The 19,286-nt window shown below is 36.3% G+C and overlaps 3 protein-coding genes and 1 non-coding gene across 5 annotated transcripts; 2 read left to right on the top strand and 2 right to left on the bottom strand.

Annotated features, from left to right (window-relative positions):
• Positions 1-1,033: 1,033 nt before the first annotated feature.
• On the bottom strand, positions 1,034-7,032 carry LOC113304925 (uncharacterized isomerase BH0283-like). The gene is made up of 6 exons (XM_026554044.1): positions 6,934-7,032; positions 2,155-2,400; positions 1,845-2,030; positions 1,669-1,749; positions 1,371-1,538; positions 1,034-1,078 (listed from the first exon to the last, which is right to left on the bottom strand). The coding sequence occupies exons 1-6, from the start codon at positions 7,030-7,032 to the stop codon at positions 1,034-1,036; spliced, it is 825 nt and encodes a 274-aa protein (XP_026409829.1).
• A 3,846-nt stretch (positions 7,033-10,878) lies between these two features.
• On the top strand, positions 10,879-12,832 carry LOC113304235 (tubulin beta-3 chain-like). The gene is made up of 3 exons (XM_026553301.1): positions 10,879-11,395; positions 11,503-11,772; positions 11,975-12,832. Exons 1-3 carry the CDS (start codon positions 11,002-11,004, stop codon positions 12,643-12,645), a joined length of 1,335 nt encoding a protein of 444 aa, XP_026409086.1. The 5' UTR covers positions 10,879-11,001; the 3' UTR covers positions 12,646-12,832.
• A 108-nt stretch (positions 12,833-12,940) lies between these two features.
• On the top strand, positions 12,941-13,012 carry TRNAC-GCA. The gene has a single exon. It is a non-coding gene; the product is annotated as a tRNA-Cys (tRNA).
• A 744-nt stretch (positions 13,013-13,756) lies between these two features.
• Positions 13,757-18,973, bottom strand: LOC113304234 (serine/threonine-protein kinase BSK7-like). 2 transcript variants are annotated; one of them, XM_026553300.1, is made up of 11 exons: positions 18,558-18,973; positions 18,214-18,385; positions 17,911-18,125; positions 17,445-17,580; positions 16,988-17,121; positions 16,780-16,885; positions 15,424-15,509; positions 15,115-15,303; positions 14,796-14,948; positions 14,567-14,647; positions 13,757-14,443 (listed from the first exon to the last, which is right to left on the bottom strand). In XM_026553300.1, the coding sequence occupies exons 2-11, from the start codon at positions 18,296-18,298 to the stop codon at positions 14,192-14,194; spliced, it is 1,437 nt and encodes a 478-aa protein (XP_026409085.1). In that variant the 5' UTR covers positions 18,299-18,385; positions 18,558-18,973; the 3' UTR covers positions 13,757-14,191. The 2 variants fall into 2 exon arrangements, with proteins under 2 accessions (XP_026409085.1, XP_026409083.1); XM_026553298.1 differs by having other exon boundaries at positions 14,567-14,680; positions 18,558-18,970.
• Positions 18,974-19,286: the final 313 nt, after the last annotated feature.

The following is a 19,286-nucleotide window of genomic DNA, read 5'->3' as shown; positions in this document are numbered from 1 at the left end:
TATTATCGGTCGATACGGCAAACCATGGTCCCTTGTGGTAAATTTGATTTAGAACACGTCTTATGGTGGAATCCAACCTATTCCAAGCGTGGAAAAATCATGGAATGTCATGGCTTCCAAGTTGGGGTCTTCAACAGAAAATCCAAGGAGGGTTCCACGATTTCGTGGAAGGGTTCATGAAATCCATTTGAACGCCAATAAGAATAGTGCTAAAAAAACGCTATTAAGAATATCGTTTTATTTTTAACCGTAGATTTAAAATGAGTTGTTAAAATCTAACGGCCGAGAAAAAAGTGTTATTCTTAATAGCGTTTTTTTAGCGCTATTCTTAATAGCGTTTTTTTAGTGCTATTAAGAATAGCATTTTCACTATTCCACCACTACACGTGCACTTCCATCCACAATTCTAAATGCTGAGGTGGCGTGAAAAATGGAAGATGGAACTCTTCCACCATAAAAACTGAAACATGTCATCCATTAGCATATCACGCCTATCTGTTTAAATAAACGTGGACTTGAAACAAATTTCAAATGTTAGTTGTATATTCACTCAATTTTTCGCTGGCCATTTGTTTGGCTTGGTTAACCTTGAACTGCTGAGCCTGAGCTTGCTTCAGTTTCAATTTCCATTGCAGTTGTCATTGGTTTTAACTTTGGCTTATTGTATAACATTCTCGATCACTTAAACTTGTTATGCGTACACTTTCTTCGTCAAATAAATTTCTTATTCTGACCCCAAATGAGAATCAAGAAGAGTCTCAATAACTTACAAATCCAGATAGCAACAAAATGAAGCCTAACATTGACTTACTCAAAGTATCTGGAGGGAGAATCTCCAGTTTTCACAAACACACTCTTATGGAGCACGCATAACGCTCTGGATTCACGCAAATGCGCATCATAAAATAATGTATCGCAACATCTAGATCATAACTTATTCTGAATGCAGTCCGTACGTACAGTAATCACATTAAGCAAATAGAGAACCTTGCATGACAATAAAAACTTTTCCTCTAATTTTCACCCTTCCATTTTATTCATCCAAATGGAGATCAAACACCCTTCCTCTTGGAGAAGCCTGCCCATGAATACATAGACAACAAGAATGAGTAGAAATTCGATTAGTTATGAATCAATGAATAGAGAGAGATTACCAACTACCATGTAAGAACGAAGATCAGTTTTTCCCAGCTTTTTGCCCCAATAAGGTGTCAAGCCACAGTGACAACTCCCACATGCTTGATCGTGATAAAAGTAAAGAGTCAGTAATTATATACTTTCATGTACGCCAGAGTAAATAATCTAATATTCAGTCCTCAGCGGAAACTCATTCCCTGAAGATTTATCATTATCGTTATATATGTTATTACTTCAAGGACACCTACAGTTGGAGCAAATACACGGGAGATGAAATCGAAACCTGATTCTTCAGGAGCTTTCCCTGTTATGCAAATTACCCTTTCACGGCCCTTCCGCTCTTGTAGCTCATGAAAATTTGGTTTCAAGTCTATAACACTCTGTCCGGATGAGACCTCAATCTGAAAACAAAGTAAAAATCAAAAGATAGTATGGCGCAAATGTGCTTGAACGTCCAATCGTGCAAGAATTGATTTTTCCGAGGAGCCATCGTAGTTACTCGAGCAAAAAAAAAAAAAAATTGGTACTCACAAGTACATCACCAAGAGGAACCGTTTTCTTTACATTGAGAATAGAAACCCCATTAAGAGTAAGTGGTATGTTAGGTATATCCTGGGGATCGCATTCGTCTAGCGCATTCATAGGGAAGTCCATTTCAATGGAGAAGTCTTCTTGGTCACTATGAGCATCAAGTGGATATACTCTACCCCATTGTAGACATTATTCAAAACCTTTGATATACCCAATGTGTCCCCGTGTCTGCAGGAAAGAATTTTCTTTACAGTCAGGTTTATTCCGGATGGTGTTAGAAATTCAATTTTGTCTGATTTCACCAAACCACATGTAAACAGATATTGTGCAGCTGCCAAGGTTCCATGGCCACAAAGGTTAACCTGCAGATGTAGGTCAACGGACAACTCATGAAATGTGAAGTTTAACAGAAGTAATATATATAGCCAACTCCTTTGCATCAATTTTTCTATTCCATAGATGATAAGTGTTAAATATAACAGTTACCTCTACAATACTAGTGAACCACCTAATGTTGAAATGATGGTCGGATTCACTATCGTTATAAGCATCATTGTTGTGACGAATTGGAGTCAAGAAGCGTGTTATTGGGGCATTGAATTCTGCAGCAACTCTTATGAACCACCCGTCGTCTCTTTTATCTTCATCTTCTAACATACACACGGCTGCTGGGTTTTCTTTAAATGGTTTGTCGGTGAATGCATCCACCTGGAAATGCTCAATAAAATTTACCTACTTATAAGAATGGATAAGGGAAATGAAACCCACAAACCTAGAATCAAAAACGTTGTTCCGGGTATCGATCCAAAGATTGGGATTTTAGCAAGAAATAAAGAAATTCTTACTGCAAATGAAAAAGAACGCGAAGAAGAAGTACCCGTCGATTTAGTCGGTGGTGGCGATTCCGATAGACAAACACTTCGTCAACTTCAAATGGCCCCAATTAGGTAAGAATCTATCATTTTTGGGATTTATTTCGCTTTAATTCGACGAATCGAGAAAAAAAATTTCTAGGGTTTTCGGTTATTTATCCAGATTCGGGCGATATTCATGCTTATTTACTTCCGAATGTAGTCGTGTTCTTCATTTCTCAAGAACATCGACAGTATTCGGGAGAAATATTTGATGGTTATCGGCCGAATACTGTTGGCCATATCTTTCTGGATACAAACTGGTAATAATCGGTAGTTTAATGAATTATTTGGCTCCCGAATATATTTAAGTAGACACACAATATTCGGAAGTACACTCACTACCGAATATATATATATATATTGAAAAAATCTCAAAATTTCTGATATAGGAAAAATCCCATTTTGGGGCCAGTATTTATTCGGAAGACAATATAATGTTTTATACCTCCGATTGTGTAGGATAAAATTTTAGAGTTTCTGAACTCCAGTTGATGAATATTCGGTTGTAAACATGTTTAGTTATATTCCGATTGTTTTTCATTCGGGAAAAATATGTGTCTTCTTACTTCCGAATTTGTTTATTCGGGTTATAGTTTTGTACTTTTGCTTCCGATTGTGTAGGATGAAAAATTTAGAGCTTCTGAACTCCAATTGATACATATTTGGTTGTAAATATGTTTAGTTAGCTTTCGATTGTTTTGTATTCGGGAACAGTATGTTTCTTTTTACGTCCGAATGTGTACATTCGGGTTATATTTCCATACTTTGTCTTCCGATTGTATAGTTTGTAAATATTGTTCCTTTCTTTGTTGTTTAGACAAAATCGAGAAAATAGGAAGAAAGTGACAGCTAGTGCTAGGAGGGAAAGGAGTGCCAAAGATAATTCAAGTGCTCAACAAAGCTTGCAAGAACAAAGCAGTCAACAAAGAGTGCAACCAAGTGCTGAACAAAGTATAGAACAACAAGGCAGTGAACAAGGGGTGCAACCAAGTGTTGAACAAGCCGCTCAACAAAGTGCAGAACCAACTGCTCCACAAGTTACACCCCACCATGAAATTGAACCAGTTGATCCAGTGCCAAGAGTAGAAGAAGAAGGACAACCAAGTGGTACCCAAAAAGCCAAAAAAAGGAAAAGATGGTGTAAAGAAGGATATTGCTAAGAAAGAATCACATCTTGTCCCTAAGCACTTGAAGAAGAAGGGTATTCCAGCAGGCACAATCATTGGGCTACCGGCGGATGGAGGAAATTTCTATTTGGATACAAAGACTCATGGGCCAGAGAAATTACTATTTTTTATTAATGTATTGTCTATGTGTTATATCGTAATATTTGTATTAAGGATTTTTTTATGTACTTTAATAGGATCATCAAGATACGGTCCGTCTACTCAAACCTACCGCCGCACCAACAAAAATGCTTGCGTGGCCTTTATCCGGTGAATGTGAAAGGTTCAAGTCAATTGTTGCCAACTCGGGGTTAGCTAATGCCGCCGAGAATTCATTGTTGGAACATGATCGTGTGGCCATATCGGCGTTCGTGGAGAGAATGTATCCTGAGACCGATACTTTCCATATGTCGTTTGGGGAGATGAGGATTACTCCGGATGATGTTGTTCCAAGGGCCAATATAGAAGTTCAAAACAAACCATCCCATGGCTCTAGGTGGTTCCAAGGGCCAATATAGAAGGTTAGAAAACCCATATTCGGAAGTTCGGGTAACTAAGTTAACTTCCGATTATTTCAAGTTCAAAATTTGAAAAGTATCAGTTTTTCCCAAATTCTGATTTTTGGGCCATCGTACATTCGGCACTTTACAAAAAAAAATTATCCTCCGAATATTACAAGTTCAAAACAAACCATGCCATGGCTCTAGGTGGTTCCAAGGGCCAATATAGAAGGTTAGACAACCCATATTCGGAAGTTCGGGTAACTAAGTTAACTTCCGATTATTTCAAGTTCAAAATTTGAAAAGTATCAGTTTTTCCCAAATTATGATTTTTGGGCCATCGTACATTCGGGACTTTACAAAAAAAAATTATCCTCCGAATAATATAGTCGTTTTTAGAAATACCAACTTAATCGGTAGATAAAAATTTAAGTTCGCTACCGAATGTCTTGTTCGGAGGGAATACGTGTATCGTTAGCAACCGATTGTGGTGCATCATTGATACGAAACCTCAACGGCCATATTTTCAAAAATTAGAGCCGTTGGAACTCTAATCTATATAAGGAGGGTAACCCCTCTCAGTTATTATTGAGTAAAAAATCAGAATGAAAAACCTTTTCAATGGCAAGTCCATCATCAATCGACAACATACTTCGAAGATGCAAGCGAACAACTACATCAATTGCAGCAATGGAAGAACAAATACAAAAAAGGAACAAACAACCCAAAAAAAATAAACCATCGTTAGTGGCAACGAAGGAGGAGGAAGAGGAAATCAAGGCTAAGAAGCGAGGTGAAGAACAATTCCATCATAGAGAAAGATTAAAACAAGTTGAGGAAGAGACCGAATGGATAAAAAATTATTACATTGTGAAAGATCTACCCAAAGAACAGTAGGACGATCGTATATTTTGGATTAACGTTTCATTGGGTCCTTTTGTTGGTAAGTACAAGAAGCCACGCCACAATTATGAACCATCCCATGTTTCTTCAAGGGTGCACCATGTTATAAAATTGTGCACCGAGTACAACCGTATTCTTGCTAGGCACAGAGACGACAGGTTTGCGGCACAAGATGCTTATTCCAAGTGGAGAGGAGAGTCGTTTCTACATTTCGAAGCCGCGTTGATTGTTTCATCTCGGACTGGGAAAAAAGAATAACATGTGATGTTTGAGTGCTGTAAATTCAATTTTTTAATATTAATCGGCGGTTTGATAAAATATGGAATTCCCGAATATGATTAATCGGATTGAAGTGTTATAATACTGTTGTTCCGATTACATAGTTTCAAAAAAAATTATAGGCGTGCCTCGAAATACCAACCAAATCGGTAGATAGATATTTAAGAGTTCTACCGATTATAATATTCAGAATCAAAACGTATATCATTACCAACCGATTATAGGGAAGTGTCGGGCCTCAAATAGAAATCATCAACAAACTCTCAACGGCCTGCATATGAAAGCAACAAATTATTATACAATAATCGGAGGTTATTAAATAAGTCAAATTGCCGAATATACTATATTCGGAATCCTATCGGTTACCCAAAACACCCGATTTATGCAAATGAATGTACACAGTTTACTGAGTGCAAAAAATGATATAATCGGAATCTAAAATATATAGTAAAACAGCCGAATATAAATAACCGGGAGATAACTTTAATCGATAAACATCTGATTTTAAAGTTTTCGGAAATTTTATTTTGAGGCCACTGTTATATTCGGCAGTCAAATAATGTTAAACTATTACCGATTGTAAAGGATAAGAATACTGAGTTTTGAAATTTTTTGAGGAATTCGTTTTTGGGGCCATTCGGAGGTAAATAACTCTACATAACTACCGAATGTAGATTTTTTTGGAAAACCAGTTTGGGGTTTTTTCTCATATTCGGCAGTAAACTACTATCTTGGAACTACCGAATATACATATTTGGTACTCAGTGTGTTACATTCGTAAGTTTATTCGAGAAATTATCTACCGAATCTGGGTAGTTCATGGCATTCAATTCATGCAATAATCGGTTTTTCTTGTTTACAAAAGCACACAAACGCATACAAATCGATTATTTGAGTTTCTTAACACAATACCTGTGTTTTACATGCATCGTTAGCTTCAATATCAGACGATTCTCCATTTTCTTCCATGAAAGGGTCGTCTAGGTTTTCCTCTCCACAAAAGTTTGGATCATTCAACATATACCCCAAATCGTCTTCTCTAAACGGTCGTGAACCCTCAACATTTTGTTCTTCGCCATGATTCTCACCTTCTTCTTCATATCCATCCATTTTTGTAGTGATAAAATAGGTTTTTTTCGTTTTTTTCCTTCACCTTCTTCTCTATAACTCTAACAACTCAAAAATGAAACAGAAATCATTCTAATACTGCACCGACTACAATCGGAAGTCTGGGTAATATTTTGGCTTCCGATTGCAATCGGAGGATAAAAATGTTATCATATCCTCCGAATATATAAGGGTAATTTTGCCATTACGAATTACGTGAGATAAGATATGGCTACATTTTCCCTTTGGGTGACTTTTTTTGTTTTATTGTTGGCCCCTAAATTTTTTTGAGTGGCCCCTAAAAACGCGAGGTAAAATATGAGTGAAATAGGACTAGTGATATGTAATTGCATGTGTTACGATAAGCTAGATACAGTTGCTGATAAGTATAATTACCAGAGCATATTTAATAGGGTTCTTTGACATGATTTTCATTTGTGGATCAACTGAATGAGAACTAGGACGTTGGGTCGAGGCTCTATCTGCAGTTGACATCGAAGATGGATGTGCAGAGGCACATCTTATAGTTGAAACAACTGATGAAGGATGGAGATTTATGTAAGGCGAGCGATATTTTTTGGAAGACCATGGGTTGCATTTTGTATGCCTTGGAAAAAAAATCCATTGTTGCTCATCATCTTGTTGATTAAGAGTACTGCTGGTTGATGAAAAAAAAACGTTAACAAAGCTGTTTGTGTTAGAAATGATTATGGGTGATAACAAATGATGACCATTCCTTGATCGTTCCAAATTTAGACTGCTTTAGGAAAAGCATTCAATCTTTTATGTATTCACATTTTTGTCATATGTGGGTACGTGGGGGATAGTAGGGCAATATAATGATTATGAGGAGCTATTTAATTTTACTTTATATTTTGATGGAAGAAAAAGAAACTTATTAAGAAATGTTGAAGAGATACGCAAGAGAGGATAAAGTGCAAACTCAATCTATTAGTACTTGATTGTGTATCATCCTTGATTTGAGCGTCTCATCATCACGCACGGCGCTATGAATCATTACGCACGTCTCATCTCTGTGGGCCTTCTCGGCACTATGAATCAGTTGTGCTTGTGCAGCCATATAGCCAGCCGGGGGTGCCATGTAGCCCATTAGTAGGCCTTGTGTCGTTTTCTAAACTTGTGTGCTTGATTTATCTCATCACATTATTTAATAATTAAGTTCTTACCAGCAAAAAAAAAAAAGTTATAGTAAAAAAAAACACAAAATTGGTCATAGAGACCAAAACAAATAATTCCTAAGTGAAATAGATTTATAGCTTTTGATATTGTTTATATAGCCAAAAATCAGAAATATATTGTTCAATTAGTCAATTTGGATATTTCACCCAGAATATTTTTTATTAATTAACCTGAACAGACAAATATGTCCCTATATTCTTCAAATGGATAGAGCATCTTTACTAGGTTAGTAAATGTCGGAAAAAGAAAAACAGAGTACTTTCCGATCTCAGCAAAAAACAGAGTAAATGTCGGAAAAAGAAAAACAGAGTACTCTGCATCTTTACAGAGTAATCTCCTTCTACGTACGCATAATTACAGCCATTTCAGTTGATTATCGAGTCCAAATGATATCATCACCAGTCCACCCACTTCCACGATAAACACTACTTCATGAATAACAGTAACACCAACTTCTACTTGATCTCGATCTCAGCAAAAAAGAAAATATGAAGTAACATAAAACAGAGCAATCTCAGCAAAAATTAGAGTAATCTTAGCAATATAAAACAGAGAAACATAAAACAGGGCAATCTCATAAAACTGAGTAATCTCAGAAAACAGAGTAGTCTCATAAAACATAGTAATCTTAGCAAAAAACAGAGTAATCTCATAAAATAAAGTAATATAAAACAGGGTATATGGATACACCATACAACAATTGGAAAAAAAACACAGAGTAATCTGCAATCTCAGCAAAAACAGAGCAATCTTCTTCAAAATCTAACAAGTGAAACCGTTATAGACAGGAAAATCAAGATTTTTCTCATACAAAATCTTTGTTTATGCACATGTGAAAAGAATGACAACAATACCTGTAAAAGTGCTCTCCAAGACAAACTACACCTATCATTTGTATACTTATATGTGTTTGGTCAAATGTGGCATTTGATGTAGAACACCACAATCATGTACAACCCCTGCTTTATTGAATCTACATTCTTCATCTTTTTATCTTTCTTACATGTCATTTGGCATCTAAATTATAAGAATGTGAAGAATATGAAGATAAGTGATTAACGCAACAATAAGAAGTACCGTTTTATTGAAAGAAAATCAATTCAGAGTAAAGAGTACACACACAATTAAACTGTAAGCTTTAACTTTTATTAAAATCATCACAAAAACACAAACCTAACATGTGGAAGACGTAAATCAACATCAAAGTTTTATCATATCTTAAGTACCGTAATATTACATTCTACAACTAGATGAAATTGGTTTCATCCTGAGTATTTTGACGAAATTAAGTTATATGAATGAGTAAACTATATGAAACTGGTTTCATCTTGAGTATTTTGACGAAAATACAATTATATATCAGTCTATAACTAGATGAAACCGGTTTCATCCTAGTATAACATGGATGAAAATAATTTCAGGTCAATCCAAAACAGGATGATATTAGTTTCATCCTAGTATAGCATGGATAAAAACAATTTCAGGTCAATCCAGAACTACAACTAGATGAAATTGGTTTCATCCTGAGTATTTTGACGAAATTAAGTTATATCAATGAGTGATATATATGAAACTAGTTTCATCCTAAGTATATCACAGACTATAACTAGATGAAACCAGTTTCATCCTAGTATAAGATGGATGAAAATATTTTTCAGGTCAATTTAAAACATGATGATACTGGTTTCATCACAGACTATAACTAGATGAAACCAGTTTCATCCTAGTATAACATGGATGAAAATAATTTTCAGGTCAATCCGGAACAGATGAAACCAATTTCATGTTATTATCAAACATTGATGAAATCAATTTCAAAACAAACTAATTCGCTAATTTCATCACCACCATCGTTTTTGAATGAACTTAATCATGGACATAGCCACCACTATTACTGAATCAAGTTTTATTTTACAAGGATGGTATGAAAAGAATACCTAGACTTGCTTCACTGTGGATCAAAAAGGTGACAAGGGAACTAACCAGGATGCTATGATTGTTAGGAAGAATTTCTCTAAATTTCTGTAACGTTTAAGTGATTTTGTCCTTTCACGTTTTCACCTGCAACAAAATCACAAACAAACAATTGTTAAACTAACAAACACACAGATTCAAAATAAAAAAATGGTGATTGAATTGAGAGAAGATTGGAATTTAAATTGAGAGTTGATTGAAATTAAAAAAACAAACAACCAACTATCTGAAATTGAAGGTGTCTGAGATTGAAATTAAAGAAGAAAAAAAGTTAGTGTTTACAACCGAAACTGATGTTTAAAGAAAATTAGGGTTGTAATTGAAATTGAAATCCGAGTTTCAGATGAAAATCAAACCCGATCTATCCAAACTCAGATTTTCTTTTTTACCTCAATATGACCAGAAATACAAAAACGGGAACGAATAAATCAAGTATCAAAAGCTTCTTCTCGGTGTAAAACAGATTCAGTTACATCGAACTAAGATCAATTCGAAAACCCTAATTCCAATATCCAAATGGAAATTCGATTTATATATGGTTTTGTTTGGAGTTAGTATAAAAATGGAAGAGTGTATGTGTTGAAACGAAGATCTACAGGAAGATGTGGGTTTGTAATCGAAACCAAATCAGTGACTCAATTGAAGTTAAAAGGGAGAAGATGAAGAAAGAGTGATTTTGTTCTATAACTTTCCATAAGAGATCGATATTATCTAGAGAGGGAGAAGAAAAGTGAGGATAATTTAGTCTCTCTCCATTAAAAGATTCCTTTGGACATTTGATCCAGGCCTAATTCCTACCAGTCCATATGGCCTAGAAACTTGTCGTTTTGGCTATATAACCCATTTTTTGGAGAAAAAAAAATGGCAACTCAGCCTTAAAATTTTCTAACCACTACTTTGGCCATCCCTAAGATGAAAAAAGATGGCCATACGAGTCAAAACAAAAAACAGAAACATGCCCTCCATAGCATTTCATTGCCTATCTGTATAAACACGTCTAAAGAGAAGACTTGCCAATTTTCCAAGGGACAAGATAAAACTTAAAACAAATTTCAAACATTAATAGATTCTTAGCCGGCAAATTTGGAAATGAATGTTGGCATCACGTAGTATACTTCATTTTTAGCGGTTTGTGTTCTCCATGTTCTCCCTCCCTCTCCATCATTAAGTCTTTCTATCATCCTCCCATTTTTTATACAACCCCTCATCACATTTTTCTTCTTCAAGCCATTCTTTCCTTCAATCATATCAAAATTTTCACGCATTTGAACCACAAAGATCAGAAAAAAGATGAGAGAAATATTGCATATGCAAGCTGGTCAATGTGGGAATCAAATTGGTGCAAAGTTTTGGGAGGTTGTTTGTGCTGAACATGGGATTGATGATTCCGGTAAATACGTCGGTACTACCGATGTTCAACTAGAGAGGTTGAACGTTTATTATAATGAATCGAGTGGAGGTCGATATGTTCCTCGAGCTGTTATGATGGATCTTGAACCAGGTACTATGGATAGCTTAAGGTCTGGTCCTCACGGTAAGATTTTCCGACCGGACAATTTTGTTTTCGGACAAAATGGAGCAGGAAATAATTGGGCTAAAGGACATTATACTGAAGGAGCAGAATTGATTGATGCTGTTCTTGATGTTGTTCGGAAGGAAGTTGAAAATTGCGATTGCTTGCAAGGTAATGCCTCTAAACTCTACAACCCCGCGATCATAAGGCTCGGTTATACAAATATATGCAGTTATACATTTTTGACATGTTCTAATCAATTTTTGTTTATGAAACAGGGTTTCAAATATGTCATTCGCTTGGTGGTGGTACAGGTTCCGGCATGGGTACGCTACTTTTATCCAAGGTTCGTGAGGAGTATCCAGATCGAATGATGATGACATTCTCCGTATTTCCTTCACCAAAGGTGTCGGATACGGTTGTGGAACCTTACAACGCCACGTTATCGGTACACCAATTAGTTGAGAATGCTGACGAGTGCATGGTCCTTGACAATGAAGCTCTCTATGATATATGTCTCAGAACTCTCAAGCTCACAAACCCTAGCTGTAAGTTCCCCCCTGTTGGTTCCAATTTTCATAAATTTTATAGAAGTTCAGTCAAATTATGCACAATTCTACATCATAGTTATGCAAGTTTACGGATCATCGGTTCGGTTTACAAGAATCATTATATTGTCTATATGGTTGAATAATGTTGCGTCAAGGAATTTTTTATGCACCTGACTATTCTATGGTTCTCACTTTTCAGTTGGTGATCTAAATCATCTGATCTCAACAACAATGAGTGGTGTAACTTGTTGTCTAAGATTCCCCGGTCAGCTGAACTCCGACCTCAGAAAGCTTGCTGTGAATTTAATCCCATTCCCACGTCTACATTTCTTCATGGTAGGATTTGCACCATTGACGTCGCAAAAGTCTCAACAATACCAATCTCTATCAATCCCTGAACTAACCATACAAATGTGGGACGCGAAAAACATGATGTGCGCTGCTGATCCAAGACACGGACGCTACCTGACAGCATCCGCCATGTTCCGTGGCAAAATGAGTACAAAAGAAGTTGATGAACAAATGATGAATGTTCAAAACAAGAACTCATCTTACTTTGTCGAATGGATTCCAAACAATGTGAAATCAAGTGTTTGTGATATTCCTCCTACTGGGTTATTAATGTCATCAACATTCATAGGGAATTCGACTTCGATTCAAGAGATGTTCCGAAGGGTGTCAGAACAGTTTACTGTCATGTTTAGAAGGAAAGCTTTCTTGCATTGGTATACTGGTGAAGGTATGGATGAAATGGAATTCACTGAAGCTGAGAGTAATATGAATGATTTGATTGCTGAATATCAACAATATCAAGATGCTACTGTTGATGAAGAGGAGTATTACGAGGAGGATGATGAACAACAGCTTTAATTACTTCATGCACCTTATGTTCTTGTTGTTGTTTTTTTGTGGCTGAGTTGAATTGTATTTGTGGGACTAACTGATGATTTTTTATTTGTGTTTTGGTTTGTAAGGGATTAATGCAATGTTGTGTGAGATATTGTAATGGATTATAAGTAAATCAAGCACTTTTCCTGTTCTTTTCAAATTTCATTCACTCTATATGTTCAAATTTTCTACAATTGCTTCAACACAAAAAAAAGTTCTTCACAAACTTTGCTCTGGAAACGTATATAAGTTAAAATAACTCGTCAATCAACACCAAGGGTGTATAGCTCAGTGGTAGAGCAATTGACTGCAGATCAATAGGTCACCGGTTCGAACCCGGTTGCGCCCTTTATTTTATTTTTTTTATTATTATTTTATTTTTTTTCCCTTCCCCACTTGAAGTTTGCAACTCACTTTTTTGCTGTTGACAGGTTGAATCCGGCGTCACAATCCCTCACAAAGGGAAATCTCCTGTTCAAATTTCTCCTCCATGGATTCTTCAGTCGAAGAAAACATGAAGAACTGAAATAAAAAGTTCGAACCAAATGAGAAATGACACTATAATTTCGATAGGATTCGACATTCTTAATTTCGTAGTCTGAAATTTTACCTCAACTTGTCTTTGTAATGACTGCACGTAATTTATGATTTCGACGAGCATAGCTAATTTTCCAGTCATCTATATTGCGTCTAGTTAGAATATTGGTTGAGATTTTACTACTATCACCAGTAGTATTTTCTTGATCTGTATCAGTAGCTTTGAAAGATTAACCACAAACTGTACAAAGTTTTCCATTTTCAACTTTTGAGTAAAAGATAATTTTGCAGAGAGAAAAAAACTAAAAGTGAAAAGGAAACTAAAAGAAGAAGCAAAGTTACACTCCCTGTGTTTCTACAAAGTTATGGTACCACTTTTACAGAAACGGAGAGAGTATATGATTAGTTTGCTGACAAGTTCTGAAATTAGGTAGTTGGTACCATCACCAAATCGTTTTACCACCGTAACACAGTGACATTGGTATCCACAAGTTCGGAAGTCAGGTAGTTGGTATCATCACCCAATCATTTTACCACCGTAACACAGTGACATTGGTATCCACAAATAACTTCAATGGAGAAATGCAAAAAGAAAAGATACAAAAACCATATCTAGTATCTTACATTTCAACATAACAAACCCAGCAGTTGCTGTACACAAAATACAATCTTGGGAACAATTCCATCATTAAGATGAGAACTAACAGTAAAGAAACTGTACCAAGACCAACCAACCAACCACACTCCCCCAAAATATTCTATCCTGCTTAAAATGGTGAAAGAGCTACAAAGAGACTCAGAAAACTCATGCAATGTAAATTTGAAGTTTTGTCATCTCAAGCAGAACAGTATATCGACTTGAATTAGCCTTTTCTTTTTTACGATTTTGTTCCACTTGGAAGTAAGAATATGTTTATCTGCAGTAAGAGAGTGCAATTAGGTAAAGATGCACGAAGAGATTTTACAGACGCCGCGCTTCACTTGTTATCTATTACTTGGAAGAAGCTGCGATCTTTTTTGCTTCAAGAGCAGAACCTTCTTTGAGCGCAACTTGGGCTTCATTTTCCATTCCCAGAGCAAAAAAGGCAGCTGCTTGTAAATAGGACGCCGTTGGCCAAACAGGGGAAATAACTTGGGCTTGAGCTGCGTCATTAAGAGCTTCTTGTGGCATGTCGCTTAAGAGATAACATACAGAACGTCGTGCACAAACTGTAGGAGAAACCATGGTTGCCGCTTCAAGGAACTGCACAAGACAATTGCAATACAGTTAATTCGGAGAATTATTTTGAGGTTCAGATCTAAACTCGCGACACCTGGATTCCTCTATGACACGCGATAAAACAAATATCAGATGAGTATTACTAACCTGAGTATAGCACTCAATTGCAGCTTTGAATTCTTTGTGTCGGTAAGCAACATCGCCTTTCTTCTTTGAGTTTAAGGTGTCCTGCATTTGGTTGGTCCACATTTGAAAAGAGAGCTGCATTACATGGCGGAAATGGAAGTAAGAAAATAACAGAAAGAACAATCTATTTCTAAGTAACCAGACAAGAAATCCAGTAACATTTTCAAGAGTTTAAGCATGCACCACCAACCTCATTTGCTATTCCTTCATCGTCCTTGTACCCGGTATTTTCCAAGATCTCATGAACTGCAGTCAAATCCATTCTTGAGCAAGCTTCAGCTAAAGGCGATAGAGGGGTGAATGTAGCACCATATGGTATACCCATCAACACATGTGAAGGAACCTGCAGGACAGTTCATTAGACAGATACACCTTCAAATTTAACAATCAACAAACCAGTAACAGTGTTGTCTTGCTTGCACCAGTGAATGAAAGCCAGTTTAGCATAAGGGTGGTTCTAGATTACACATCAAACTGATTTGCAAGTTAACAAAAGAGAGACAGCATACCTCCATTTCCTTCTGAAGAGGAGTCAGAGCTGTCACCAATGACTTGGGATTTGGTCGCTCTCGAGGTTCATACTGTAAACACCGAGAAGCTAAACGCACCAGCTCTGTACCATCGTTATCTGAAAACTGTCCCTCTAAGCAGGAATCAGTAAGCATCTGGAGATTTCTGTCCCGAATAAGGTCAAGGGCCTGGAGAGAAATTGTGCAACCAAGAATTAGGTGCAGAGATTCTTACAGAAAAACTGAAGATGTGGATAACTTTTCTGAGTTTGGTAAGGTTTGCTGTATGAAGACGAAAGAAAAACTTACATGGCTAGGAGGAATATGTTTTCCACTAAGAAGGTCAAGTAATAGAGTACCGAAGCTATATATTACACTCTCTGGTGTGACTCGTCCTGCACAACAGAGACAAGAAACTAGATTAGAAAATGGTCAATCATAGGCAATCAACATTAAGTGGTACTAGTCTCACACCCACAGAGACAACATTGCAGTGAATAGCTGCTAAGTTTATGAGAATCCAACTCAAGGCCAAATGCATCAAGTGAAGTGACTCGAGATCATTATAAACTGGACATTCTCTCTCCAATGTACATTAGAGTACAGGACACTCTTCTCTGCTGAATACTCGACAAGTTAACAACAGCATAGACCTTGAGGAGAATGACAACAACTCTGCTGACCAAGAGTTGGGAACTGGAAAAACATGTCCCAGAAGGTGTCACAGAAATCCAAAATGCTAATTCAGTAAAAAAAAATAGGGACTGATGACAAGGCAAAACCTTAAGAAACTGTGAATTCTTGTTTTTCAAAAAAAAAAAGGACTATGAACACCACATAATGAGTTGATTGATTGATATTTCCTGTGGCCTAAAAGGATGTATAAACTCTGTACTGAAGACTACTTCAGCATACATGTGAAAGACTAAGTAAAGGTGGACAGGCACTACGCAGATGGGGCCTATAGAAAACCAAGTAGACAACTTGGTAGATACGGCCATGGCGTACTTTCACGATGGGGTCGAGCAGTAAATAATGAAACATGGGTTGACTAGATAGGTTCCTAATCTCTGTATCCTTTGAAGATCAATATCTTTTACTATCTCAGCTTGCCAAGTTTATACCAACCTCTGATCATACCTCAATTCTCCTTCTGAACCTTCATGGGGTCTTAGTACATTCAAATTTGAGATTATGTGGTTTGAGGAAAATTTATTTTCTGATCTTGTATGTTTGTGAAACTCATTCTGTTGTGCAGGATCACCTAGTTCTTTTCCGTGGTTGAAGTTGAAGGCTTTGAATGGCAGGCTAACGGAATGGAAGAAGGCTACTTCTTGGGAACACTACATTAAAGCTGAATCAACTCTTATATGAAATCCAAGCTACTGATTCAGAAATGGGAACAGATAGTGTACTATTTACTCATCTGTGAACTCAAAAACCCGAGTAGCAACCAGGTTTTGAACACATTTCAACAATGGAAGAAATTGCTTGGAGAATTAAAGCAAACTCAAGATGGTTGTTGGAAGGTAACGAAATACTCTTTTTTATATTCTATCTGCTTGAAGAATGTATATCAGGATACTACTGAAACCCTTCCTTGATCGAGTGTAACACGACAGGGAATGATAAAAGATATTAATAAATCCTTGTTGTGGCACTTACCAGTTCTCAAGTACTCTGGAGGCGTAAAAGCCAGATTTGTACTGTAACTTTTCCCATCTCTACTATTTTTCATCATTCCAAAGCATGAAAGTCTAGGGTTACCCTCCTGCAAAATGCTAATCCTAGGTGAGCAGACTAAACAGATGCGAAATCCGAAAGTGAGAAGGAATAGTTAAATGAACAGATGATACTTGATAGCAATACTCACGTCATCAAATACAATTCTGTAAGCATTAAGATCATGGTAAAGTGCGCGTCCTTTACTAGTACAATATTCTAGAGCTTGTGCAAGATGTAGAACAACCCTTAATCGCATTGCCCACTTCATAGGTAGTGATTCCCCTACACCCACAAAAGGTATTAGAAAAGAGGTTGTCATACACGTCATATCCATCTAAAAGATACCAAATAGTCACACAAGGGTGGGACATTCACCAGCTCTTTCATATTGAGATGGGTGGAAACCAATATCATTCCCATAAAGATACAAAAGAACTAAATGCAACATGAATTAAAGCAAAAGCAGGAGCAAATGCCACCTTTCCAGATTGAACATTAAGTTGGTAAACCATATTCTAGACTCGCAGTTCATAACTAGACCTTCATCTGTAAAGTCATGTGGAGAGTGTGTCATTTAACACTTACCATATCTAGAAGAGACTTACAATGAAATAGGTGCTTTGCAAGCGTATCGTTGGGCATAAATTCTTCCACAAGTAACCTCTCATCACCTTCACAACAACAACCAAGTAAGTTTGCTAATCGATGGTTACGGAGCTGACCAACAGCTTTTGCCTCTTCCTGAAAAAATAAGCAAAATCTTCAGGCACACGGTATATTATAGAACATCAGAACTTTCCCACAGATGGTAAATATTGTAAATGATTGGAGAACCCTTGCTAAAACAGGCATTTCCACATATGACCAAGATAGGATAGCTAGGGTACAGGGGAAGCATGACTCTTAGGTAAATAGTATCACATCCATCCTTACACAATAAAGTCCACAAATCGAAAGGCCTCTCAAAAATTACACCACTATGAAAATGAAACCCGTGAATGATCTTGATAGTATCCCATTTATAAAGAAAGAGATGGAAAAAAAAAAAGTTGATCGATGGAAATAGATTACCATGAATTGCCTTGAATCAGGCCAAGCCATTCTATTAAACCGCTTAACAGCAACCCTCCTATGATTCTCAAGTTTCCCTTTATAAACAACATTAGGAGCTTTCTCTCCATGTTCAGATACAATATTATCTACAGAAAAACCAGATGTAGCAAGTCTAAGTTGCTCAAATGAATACTCTTGAAATTTCGGCAAATCATCTGCCTCACCCTTCTCATCTGCAACATCAATGAAACCCAATTCTTATTTTCAGTTCAAAAACACCAAACATCATAATAATACAATCAAAACCAAAAATCCACTCACCATTATCTGGCGCCTCAAGAACTGAACCATTATACTGTGAATTACAACAACAAGCTCCTCCGAATTTGGAGTATTTACACCCCATCTCACGCAATTTCCACTACTATGTTCAATCAAATTGTATATATACAACTACAAAGATCCTCCTCAACAGACCAAATTGTTCACACACCTAAAACAAATCCAAAAAAACAAACATTCCGTTTCATAAATAAAACAATAAATTCCCAAATTTCACTCAAGATCTAGTCAGTAGTCTTAATTGAAGTCAATAGAAACACAAACTTGGAATGAAATTTCACATTTCTTTAGTCAAATTCAAAGAAAGAAAGAAATTCAAATACCTAAATCTTCTTCTTGTCTAGTCAACTCAGTAAGTATCGCCGAAATTCCATTAGTAAACTGTTCAGCTTCTGCTCATCAACTCGGTAGAAAATGAAAAATTTATACTCCCAGACGCTTAGAACTAAGAGGAAATCCGTACCCTGTGTTGAATTCAGTTCTCGATTAAAACGCCGGAGGAGAACGAATCTCGATCAAATCGAGATTATTATTATTATTATTATTATTATTGAAACTTCTTCTGCACAGATGAGAATTTCTCAGAACATTTAAATGAAACAACACAGGAAAATTAATTATTTTTTTTTTTTAAAATATAAAAATATCAGATCTCTCTGTTATTATTAAATATGATTTTTTTTGAGAAAAATTGGGTTTTTGATGGGTTTATTATTTCATTTTTGGTATTATTGTTTTGCATTTTTCCACCGACATGTTTATGCAATTTACGGAGGTTTTTATTTATTTATTTATTTTGAGGTTTTTTCCACCGCCATTGATTTTTTTGAGGCGTTTTTGTTTTTGTTTTCTAGTGGGGCATGGTTTGTGAAGAGGAGAGGAGGGCTTCATAATTTTGGTGCCCCCACATATCACACTTGTTGTAGAGTAATTATTTCTGTTTTTTTCTTTTTATTAACTTAGTCTTATCTTCATAATTAGTGAGTTCAGTTTTAAAGAAATTGAGTTAGGTGTTTAAAATGGAAACTATGAAGGTTAAAGATGGGAAAAAA

This window comes from Papaver somniferum, chromosome 8 (genome assembly GCF_003573695.1).
Source record: "Papaver somniferum cultivar HN1 chromosome 8, ASM357369v1, whole genome shotgun sequence".
Taxonomy (NCBI): Eukaryota; Viridiplantae; Streptophyta; class Magnoliopsida; order Ranunculales; family Papaveraceae; genus Papaver; species Papaver somniferum.
Note: the sequence above shows the minus strand (reverse complement) of the source record. Positions and strands in the feature narration are given on the sequence as shown.